The sequence below is a fragment of the Haliotis rubra genome, unplaced genomic scaffold (genome assembly GCF_003918875.1).
Source record: "Haliotis rubra isolate DU_JTF1 unplaced genomic scaffold, ASM391887v1 Scf42, whole genome shotgun sequence".
NCBI lineage: Eukaryota > Metazoa > Mollusca > Gastropoda > Lepetellida > Haliotidae > Haliotis > Haliotis rubra.
Window position 1 is genome coordinate 3,102,783 of NW_025767102.1, and position 12,615 is coordinate 3,115,397.

At 36.7% G+C, this 12,615-nt stretch overlaps 1 protein-coding gene across 1 annotated transcript in view; it reads right to left on the reverse strand.

Moving 5' to 3' along the window:
- LOC124288524 (muscle M-line assembly protein unc-89-like) overlaps positions 1–12,615 on the reverse strand; it is a 185,524-nt gene that overhangs the window by 126,028 nt on the left and 46,881 nt on the right. Inside the window, 1 exon segment of the mRNA XM_046725046.1 lies at positions 8,869–10,245. Within this exon segment, the coding sequence (XP_046581002.1) occupies positions 8,869–8,978 (110 nt within the window). The 5' untranslated portion in view covers positions 8,979–10,245.

Genomic DNA, 12,615 nt, shown 5'->3' on the forward strand with positions numbered 1-12,615 from the left:
CTATCCATGTAAATATCCAAAATCAGGGCCCAAGGAAAATGTGTTTCATCCCCAACTATGTACTAAATCCATAGTCCAGAAACCTGTTATTTGATGATGTACAGTCAGGTCCCACAATAAGCGCTATGTCTGATGTAGATTGTATTGACTTTGGAATTTCACACCCCACTGAGCAGTAACCATGCATAATATGATGACAGTTTGAATCAAACAGATGTTTCTATCAACCTCCAAGAGAAGGTCATGTATGTCGTGCAATACACTGTGTCATGAACTGAACTGAGGTCGCTGTCGTGAAAATCCCTATCTTGTTGCTTGTACTTGTTGACCTTGAGCCAAATGATATATACGTTTTGATTTCCCATGAAAGTAAAGTGTAATTAATGTTTATGTGAGTAGAATATTGAATGATGTGGAATATATGTATACATTTGTTATGTATCAGTTGAAATGACCCATACTGAGTTCATTTGGTTACATAATGTTTATACAAAAGTCACAATCTTCACCATCATCAACAACAACAATACCTTCATCACTCTCACCATCACCATCACATAACAATCATCTACCTCGTCATCATCATCATCATCATCATCACTGACCTCTTCACTGTCCTCATCAACAACACCATCATCTACCTCATCATCATCCTTATCATCATAATCATCTTCATCATCAACAACAACAATACCTTCATCACTCTCATCATCACCATCACATTACAATCGTCCACCTCATCATCATCCTTATCATCATCACCATCAACAATACCTTCATCACTCTTATCATCACCATTTGTAGTCTCATCATCACCATCACATAACAATCATCTACCTCGTCATCATCACCATCATCATCATCCTCATTGACCTCTTCTTCACTGTCCTCATCAACAACACCATCATCTACCTCATCATCATCATCAACAACAACAACAATACCTTCATCATTCTCATCATCACCATTTTTAGTCTCATCACCATCACAATCATCATCATAATCATCATCATAATCATCAACATCTTCATCACTCTCATTATCATCCTTATAATCATCATCATCATCATCATCATCATCATCATCATCATCATCAATGCCTTCATCATTCTCATCATCACATCACAATCATCTACCTCATCATCATCCTTATCATATTCATCATCATTGACCTCTTCTTCACTGTCCTCATCAACGACATCATCTACCTCATCATCATCATAATCACTATTATCATCATCTCTCTACTCTCCCATGCGCAATTGATTGGGTGTTAAGGATTAAGATCACCAACTTTCCAACACAAACTGTGCATCACCTCCATCAACAAGAGCATGTCTTTTTCAAGCACCCTGATGTGTCAGACACCACTGAGCACCTATTACTCATGACATACACATGATAATGATGCCAATCTGCTGGCTGAGCGAGGACACTTCCACACAATACAGTGTGACATTAACACGCTATATATTATCTGGGCCAACTCCTGAGACTTTCACTTCCCTTTTTTCCCAGGACATCCCAATAAAATAGCAGATAAAGCCTGGTCGGTGGCACTGAACACTTCAACTGAATGTATATTTATACCACGTGTCATCTACTTTTAGATCTGCAATACTGGTATAGCTTATATTGAATGGGACCTCACTTTGTTTACTGTCAAGGATAAATACTGGGGAAATCTTCAAGTTTACACAAGAGTAGCCAACACTACCGGAATAGCATTGCAATAGTTGCCAACATTATAGAAATAGTATTGCAATAGTTTCCAACATTATTAGAGTAGCATTACAATAGTTGCCAACATTATTGGAGTAGTATTACAATAGCTGTCAACACTACAGGAATAGCATTACAATAGTTGCCAACATTATTGGAGTAGTATTACAATAGTTGCCAACACTACTGGAATAGCATTGCAATAGTTGCCAACATTATAGGAACAGTATTGCAATAGTTGCCAACATTATTGGAGTAGTATTACAATCGTTGCCAACACTACAGGAATAACATTGCAATAGTTGCCAACATTATTGGAGTAGCATTACAATAGTTGCCAACATTATTGGAGTAGTATTACAATAGTTGCCAACTCTACAGGAATAGCATTGCAATAGTTGCCAACATTATTGGAGTAGTATTACAATAGTTGCCAACACTACAGGAATAGCATTGCAATAGTTGCCAACATTATTGGAGTAGCATTACAATAATGGCCAACATTATTGGAGTAGTATTACACTAGTTGCCAACTCTACAGGAATAGCATTGCAATAGTTGCCAACATTATTGGAGTAGTATTACAATAGTTGCCAACATTACAGGAATAGCATTGCAATAGTTGCCAACATTATTGGAGTAGTATTACAATAGTTGCCAACACTACAGGAATAGCATTGCAATAGTTGCCAACATTATTGGAGTAGTATTACAATAGTTGCCAACATTATTGACGTAGTATTACAATAGTTGTCAACACTACAGGAATAACATTACAACTGTTGCCAACATTATTGGAGTAGTATTACAATAGTTGCCAACACTACAGGAATAGCATTGCAATAGTTGCCAACATTATTGGAGTAGCATTACAATAATGGCCAACATTATTGGAGTAGTATTACACTAGTTGCCAACTCTACAGGAATAGCATTGCAATAGTTGCCAACATTATTGAAGTAGTATTACAATAGTTGCCAACACTACAGGAATAGCATTGCAATAGTTGCCAACATTATTGGAGTAGTATTACAATAGTTGCCAACACTACAGGAATAGCATTGCAATAGTTGCCAACATTATGGGAGTTAGTAAACTTGCCACTACAACTGTTGCCAACATTATTGGAGTAGTATTACAAGAGTTGCCAACACTACAGGAATAACATTACAACTGTTGCCAACATTATTGAGTAGTATTACAATAGTTGCCAACACTACAGGAATAGCATTGCAATAGTTGCCAACATTATTGGAGTAGTATTACAACAGTTGCCAACATTATTGGAGTAGTATTACAAGAGTTGCCAACACTACAGGAATAACATTACAACTGTTGCCAACATTATTGGAGTAGTATTACAATAGTTGCCAACACTACAGGAATAGCATTGCAATAGTTGCCAACATTATTGGAGTAGTATTACAATAGTTGCCAACACTACAGGAATAACATTACAATTGGCCAACATTATTGGAGTAGTATTACAATAGTTGCCAACACTACAGGAATAACATTACAATTGTTGCCAACATTATTGGAGTAGTATTACAATAGTTGCCAACTCTACAGGAATAGCATTGCAATAGTTGCCAACATTATTGGAGTAGTATTACAATAGTTGCCAACACTACAGGAATAGCATTGCAATAGTTGCCAACATTATTGGAGTAGTATTACAATAGTTGCCAACACTACAGGAATAACATTGCAATAGTTGCCAACATTATTGGAGTAGTATTACAAAAGTTGCCAACACTACAGAAATAACATTGTAATAGTTGCCAACATTATTGGAGTAGTATTACAATAGTTGCCAACACTACAGGAATAACATTGCAATAGTTGCCAACATTATTGGAGTAGTATTACAATAGTTGCCAACATTATTGGAGTAGTATTACAATAGTTGCCAACACTACAGGAATAACATGACAACTGTTGCCAACATTATTGGAGTAGTATTACAATAGTTGCCAACACTACAGGAATAACATTGCAATAGTTGCCAACATTATTGGAGTAGTATTACAATAGTTGCCAACTCTACAGGAATAACATTACAATTGTTGCCAACATTATTGGAGTAGTATTACAATAGTTGCCAACACTACAGGAATAACATTACAATTGTTGCCAACATTATTGGAGTAGTATTACAACATTTGCCAACTCTACAGGAATAACATTGCAATAGTTGCCAACATTATTGGAGTAGTATTACAATAGTTGCCAATACTACAGAAATAACATTGCAATAGTTTCCAACATTATTGGAGTAGTATTACAAAAGTTGCCAACACTACAGAAATAACATTGTAATAGTTGCCAATATTATTTGAGTAGTATTTAAATAGTTGCCAACACTACAGGAATAACATTGCAATAGTTGCCAATATTATTGGAGTAGTATTACAATAGTTGCCAACTCTACAGGAATAGCATTGCAATAATTGCCAACACTATTGGAGTAGTATTACAATAGTTGCCAACACTACAGGAATAACATTGCAATAGTTGCCAACATTATTGGAGAAGCATTACAATAGTTGCCAACACTACAGGAATAGCATTGCAATAGTTGCCAACATTATTGGAGTAGTATTACAATAGTTGCCAACACTACAGGAATAGCATTGCAATAGTTGCCAACATTATTGGAGTAGTATTACAATAGTTGCCAACACTACAGGAATAACATTGCAATAGAGCCAACATTATTGGAGTAGTATTACAATAGTTGCCAACACTACAGGAATAACATTACAATAGTTGCCAACATTATTGGAGTAGTGCCAACACTACAGGAATACACATTATTGGAGTATAGCCAACACTACAGGAATAGCATTACAATAGTTGCCAACATTATTGGAGTAGTATTACAATAGTTGCCAACTCTACAGGAATAACATTGCAATAGTTGCCAACATTATTGGAGTAGTATTACAATAGTTGCCAACACTACAGGAATAACATTGCAATAGTTGCCAACATTATTGGAGTAGTATTACAATAGTTGCCAACACTACAGGAATAGCATTGCAATAGTTGCCAACATTGTTGGAGTAGTATTACAATAGTTGTCAACACTACAGGAATAGTATTACAACAGTTGCCAACATTATTGGAGTAGTATTATAATAGTTGCCAACACTACAGGAATAGCATTGCAATAGTTGCCAACATTATTGGAGTAGTATTACAATAGTTGCCAACACTACAGGAATAACATTGCAATAGTTGCCAACATTATTGGAGTAGTATTATAATAGTTGCTACTTGTTATACTTTTACTTTACATACATTTGAAATGAATGTAAAATAAGAAATACTGAAAGTTTAATGTCAAAAGTCAACATAAATTCCTGAAATATTCCAGCAATATCCCACCAAGGGATCAAGAAATGGGTTCTACACAGTGGAGCCAATTGAGGAATTGATCCTGGGCAATGAACAAATGATTTAATCACAGCGTTAACCCATAAAACTCATAAAATGCTCAAATACACAGCTGACCTATCATGACAAAAACAATTTCTGAAAAGCTCAGTAACCATTTCTTTTGATAAAAAGAAAAGGAAACAGATCAAAAGATTTGAACATTAAGTTATTCACATCCTTTGCTTTTCACCAAAGCTTCAAGTGTCCTGTTTCTTCTTAGCATGATAGAGGGTTCAACTGACCACAAAGAATTCCCAAAATCTGAGGAGATTGGTCACAACTCAGTGCACCTAACACAATATGACACCTCCTCCTTGACCACGATACCTGCTGGACACCAATAACCGTTACACATCAGTGCATGCAGTCCTATATTTGTGTGCTGTTGGACACAACCCATTATGATTGAATTTAGTTCATGTCTTCAGAGCTTGAGAAGATAGCCTGATTGGTCAGGTCACCATGAACTGGATTCTTACGGTCTGGTTGAAGCTCGGGAAATGAACCTTCACACTTTACATATTGAGACATTTTTTATCTTGATTCAACTTTACAAATAAAGATCAACTAAAAATATGTTAGACCTGATGGGTTTTTTCACTTAACATCTTATTTGTGAGAAAAATACTAAAAAAATAACCTTTTTTCATTTTTAAAACAAAACTCTATACACACTAAAACACATTAAATCAATTCTTTTTAAAAAAATTGCCAACAAGAATTCAAATATTACATCATTGAAAACAAAATATGTCAAACATAATTTCGAAATCAGTGACATCATTCAGAGCAAAAATGCAACACAAACCCTTGGTATTCTTAACTGAACAAAAAAGTTTCAGGATCACAAATTTTGAATGTAAAGGTTTCATGAAATTGTTTGCTAAACCTTCAATACAAAAATAATCAATGACTATTAAGCAATTAGTACACAATGGTGAGTTAGTCAGTTATGAGATAATATATCTTCAACTGATGAAAACACAACCATAAAATATATAGCTAATCAAATGCCACATAATACCTTCTGTGTGAGTATACATAAAACACTTAACAAGAATGTCGAGCAAAATTAAATGCTGTTTCATCTCATTATTGTTATTTTCAAAGTTAGATTAAATAATATAGATCCTAAAATCCTCATTTTTCAGGAAATTAACAATTTTCTCCAATAGGAATTATCTTATCAATGGTACTGGCAAACATATAAGTATGTATCACCCAGGATATTTGTCTGTAGAGAAACAGTAATACAACTGAAATACTGTTCCTAGCGGAGTTAACCCCCAAATCACTGGTCATATTCTGGACATTCTATAAGCTTCCCGGTTCATCCCTTTAGACATTTCAGGTAAGACAACAAATGTTAATGGTCAGATGATGGACGGACTATGAACAAACAATGGATAGAGCAATAACCTCACTAAGACATTTGGTCAGCGTGAGGTCAAAGAATCCCTGATGGAATTCATGCAATCTGTAGATCATGCAGACAAGATGATCATCTCTGACAGAAATGGTCAGTCTGCATTTGTACACAGATTTGATATCATATCATTCTAGGACAGGAGACAGAAAATCTACAGATCATATACAGATTGTAGATATGTTCTGAGATATGACTGTATGCAGTGAAGCCTGGCTGGATAATGTAACCATTTTGCTTTTAATGACCCTGTCAGAAGCATCTTGCATCTGCTTACAACATTCTGCCCTCAAGACATGGGAGATGTGACAAAGACTTGTAGCAAAGAGAGACAGTTTTATCTCTAAGTACAACCATATACAACCGTACATACAACCATGAACAACCACAACTATAAACAACCTTCATGCAACCACATACAACCATAACCATATACATGTACAATCATTTATAACCACTATTGTGTACAATTCTTATAAAACTACATAGAAAGATTTCTTAAGTACAACCCTCCAACAATGACATACAAACACATACAACGAGACCAATGTTCAAACATATACCATCACACACAGACATGACCGTGTATGATTACATAAAGCCAGGACTCTGTACAACCACATACTACCACAAGCACATACATGTACAATCATTTATAACCACTATTGTGTACAATTCTTATAAAACCACATAGAAAGTTGAAGAAGTACAACCCTCCAACAATGACATATAGCCACAAACACATACAAATAATTCAATGTACAATCCTCAAACAACCACACACAACCACATATATCCACAACCACATATAGCCATGTACAAACATATACAATCACATACACACAAGACTGTGTATGAATACATGACTCTGTACAACCACATACAACCATGACTATGTACAACCTTCATACATCCACAACCCTCATACAACCACATATAGCCATCATACATACATGTAGCCATGTACAATCACATACAACTACATACACATACTGTCAACTACAACCATGTACAACCACAAACTTACAAAGACAATCACATACAACCACTTACATAACAAACAAGACATGACACAATAGGTCTGCTTTAAATTAAACACATGAATGCTTCCCATTCACTTGATAACAGTTGATAACACTACTGTTGACAACACAACTGTTGATAACACAGCTGTTGATAACACAGCTGTTGATAACACAGCTGTTGATAACACAGCTGTTGATAACACAACTGTTGATAACACAACTGTTGATAACACACAGCTGTTGATGCTGTTGACAACACAACTGTTGATAACACAACACAACTGTTGATAACACTGTTGATAACACTGGCTGTTGATAACACAACTGTTGACAACACAACTGTTGATAACACAGCTGTTGACAACACAGCTGTTGATAACACACAGCTGTTGATAACACAGCTGTTGATAACACACCTGTTTACAACACAACTGTTTACAACACAGCTGTTGATAACACAACTGTTGATAACACAGCTGTTTATAACACAGCTGTTGATAACACAACTGTTGACAACACAGCTGTTGATAACACAGCTGTTGATAACACAGCTGTTGATAACACAACTGTTGATAACACAGCTGTTGATAACACAGCTGTTTACAACACAACTGTTGATAACACAGCTGTTGATAACACAGCTGTTGATAACACAGCTGTTGATAACACAACTGTTGATAACACTGCTGATAACACAGCTGTTGATAACTGTTGACACAGCTAAACACAACTGTTGACAACACAGCTGTTGATAACACAGCTGTTGATAACACAGCTGTTGACAACACAGCTGTTGATAACACAACTGTTGATAACACAGCTGTTTACAACACAGCTGTTGATAACACAACTGTTGACAACACAGCTGTTGATAACACAGCTGTTGACAACAACACAACTGTTGATAACACAACTGTTGATAACACAGCTGTTGATAACACAACTGTTGACAACACAACTGTTTGACAACACAGCTGTTTTGATACAACAGTTGATAACACAGCTGTTGATAACACAACTGTTTACAGCTGTTGATAACACAGCTGTTGATAACACAACTGTGTTGATAACACAGCTGTTGACAACACAGCTGTTTAACACAACAGCACAGCTGTTGATAACACAGCTGTTGATAACACAACTGTTGATAACACAGCTGTTTACAACACAGCTGTTGATAACACAGCTGTTTACAACACAGCTGTTGATAACACAACTGTTGACAACACATCTGACAACTCATTCCCTCACCTTAATCGTTCCTTCTCCTTCTGTCGTAACTCAAAATCCTTCTGGATCACTTCCAACACTTGTTCACATTCTTCCTGGGAAAGATGTGTTAAATTCACTTTCCGTCCCATTGTGAATTTGGTACTCTGCGATGACACAAATAGAAGAAATTATCCTTTAGATCCTATGATCTTAAAACTTAATTTGTCAGGAGATCCTCGAGATGTGACTGATGTTTATTTCAACCACCATGAAATGCAATACTGATGTCAGGGCAGGGATTACAGACAGGTGATGTTGATTTCAGCCACACACAAATATAAACTGGTCATCCAGTTTCTTGTTTTTCCAACATTACTGAAAGTAAACAACAGTCTGAACACTGTGGAAATATGTTCTGGTGGAAACACTGTGGAAATATGTTCTGGTGGAAACAATGTTGAAATATGTCCTGATCGAAACACTGTGGAAATATGTTCTGGTGGAAACAATGTTGAAATATGTCCTGATCGAAACACTATTGAAATATGTTCTGGTAGAAGATGTTGGTATTTATTCCAGTTGAAGTCCTCTGTTGAAATTTATGCTCCAGTGCAAACACTGTTGAAATATGTTCTGATAGAAACTGTTGGAATTTATTCCAGTTGAAGTGCTCTGTTCAAATTTACACTCCAGTAAAATCACCATTGAAATATGCTCCAATACGTGATTGCAGAGAAGCAGTCAATACGTTTGGTAGACATCAAGTCTACGACAAAAACTCCTTAGCCTTGTAAATATTATGATCTAACAATTCACGACGTCAGCTTGTCAATTTCGCTACTGTCAAGACATGCCACTCCAGTTCTCAATGGCTATCTGTGCTTACATCAACACATGCTTCCACTTTCACTTCCACAGACTCGAAATGCAAACCATCAATACATAGACAAATATTCTATTCACATGCAACGGACATCAATATCTCCTCAATGCAGTGTCAATAGCGTATTGCAATCCATTTACATACATTTCAATCGAAAGTCGAAACTGACGCATATTCAACATGTCACGGATGAAATGAGTAAATATTCCAGAAGAAGATCCTCCACATCTCCCGCCTCCATCAATGCACCATCGAAATCGACGATCCTAAAGGGATAACTGCCCCCAAGGACTCCACATGAAATCTACGAGGGTAGATGTCGTTACCTCTTCTTCCACACATCATATACATGTCACTCACAAGAGAATAGACAGGTTTAGCTCTCCTCTCTAGCTGAACGCTGTGGTTACAATAATCGTCCTCCAACACAATAGCAAGATTGCCAGTCTCTCTGTTGCATGTGAAGCTTGTACATTTCCCTCAGCAAGTCAGCTGGTTTCAATAGCCTGTAGGGACACTGCAATGGATGAGGCCTGGGGACACAAACAACGAGGAATTAGTGAACAATTATGGTCAGTGAGTGAATATATGAATGGTGATTTGGCCCCGATTTCTCAAACAAACTTAAGTCTGAGTTTTGACTTAAGTTAGTGTTCTTACTCAAATTTGAGAAAATGCAGGAAAATGCATTTCCCAGATTAACAGAAATTGACATGAAACTCAAAACATAGTAGACAATTTGAGTTTGGTGGATAGATTACTTAAGTTCTTTGGGCTTTTTTCATTTTAAAAATGCAGTTGAGTTAAAAATTCACCTGTATTATATTGTCAAACTCAGTTTGAAATTTGAGTAAAAACTTAAGTTTGTTTCGAGAAATCGGGGCCTGCTCTTTACATCTCAGGCAGAACGTCTTTCTATCTTAGCAACTCTTACATAATTTGGAGGAAATCATCCCTTTTAGCGCCTGTTGCTTGTGTTTAAGTCCCTGACAGCCATAACGTACATTTCAACAAGCATGACTGGGGGCTTCATGTTGTCGTTACAACTTCTTTGGGCAGCTGCAAGTTTATGTAACACAGTCGGGATTAACATCATGTGAGCACTTAATGCATCAGCTGGCTGGATATTCAAACCTGATGACAATTACCTTTACATAAGTGTGCGAATGAGCTGGATCAACGCTATTTTAAACATCATTTCAGTTATATGACTGTGTGTGGAGCGAAGGTACAGAGTTTTGTAGTTTATGGGCGTTTATAGCCACTTTGGCAAAACTCAAGGGATGATGTTGACACGCCAAGGTCCATTATCAGATCAAACCATAATTAGAGATTCGGCGTTGGTAAAGCAAGCCATTTGCTGTGAATCTTTATATTCCTTCTAGAAGAAGACATTTATTATCTAAACTGATTGGTACAGGGTTTGCCATATGTATGAGTATAGGTCTCTAGTCCATAACACTGACTGACTGACTGACTGACTGACTGACTGACTGTTTGGTTTTACGCCGCTTTTAGCAATATTCCAGCAACATCACGGCGGGGGACACCAGAAATGGGCTTCACACATTGTACCCATGTGGGGATAGTCCATAACACTGGCAGTAGCATTTAAACAACACACAGTTATCTTTTATCAACAGAAACACAGAAACGAATATTGTATTGGTCACAAATGGAGTCAAAGGCTCTGTAGCTCCTTCGAGTGAGTGAGTGAGTGAGTGAGTGAGTGAGTGAGTGAGTGAGTTTTGTTTTACGCTGCACTCAGCAATATTCCAGCTATAAGGCGCGGTCTGTAATTGGACCAGACAATCCAGTGATCAACAGCATGAGCATTGATCTACGCAATTGGGATACAAAGACGTGTCAACCAAGCCAGCGAGCCTGACCACCCGATCCTGTTAGTTGCCTCTTACAACAAGCATGAAGATCAATTCCAACATGAATCTTCACGGGTCAGCTACTTCGAATTATACTGGAATACTTGCATTCAATCATTATTTCATAATACATATTACCAATAACTATGAAAATAAAATTGTCCAACTGTCTTGATAGCAAAAACATCATTAATATTTGAAATTGATAATAGTACTGAGCAACTGATATTTTCAGTATGGCTGCCATGACAGCCATGTTATATAATCGGATCAGACTTACACTTGAAATGAAAGCTCTGAAAATGGAAAAAGGAAGTGACAACCGCACTGAAATTGAGAATGAAATTTAATAAGCATTTTTAATGTCACTATGCATTGCACTGTCATTCGTTCAATGTCTGAACTTTCTTGACAAAGCAATAAAGACGTGTCAAACTGTAAAAATCTAAAATTAATGATGACATAACACATAGCTCATGTGAATTTCCATCAGAAACAATTTCTCAGCATGTTTCAAAGCGAACCACTGGTTGTGAAAATAATAACAAAATAACATTTTCGTGCTGCCAGAGCAAATCCATTGGCGTCACATAATTACAGTGTAGAAATGTTAGGGTGATGCTGGTCATCGATAACTGCTTCCACAATAATCATAAACCATTCATTACTTGGTACAGTCAGAGTAACCTTCCCTGTCAACTTGTTCTCATGCTGAGAGAACTAGAGAAAACACTTCGCTATTCATCAGCAAGCCTCTCCACGATGATTTACATGCAAAAGTTGCCTCCCATCAAACCCTTTCCAAGACTTTCATTGCTGATGTTAAACTTATAAAAGCTGTGACTTTTTTCATCCTGGGACAATAGAATGAAAGTGTAGTTATTGCTGCATTACTTGAGCATTTAACAATAAGTGAGTCAGAATGGTTTTATGCAGCTTTTAGCAATATTCCAACAATATCCCAGTAGGGGACAAACAATTCTACTGAACCATTGGGCTACCACACCACCCTGCCATTTAACA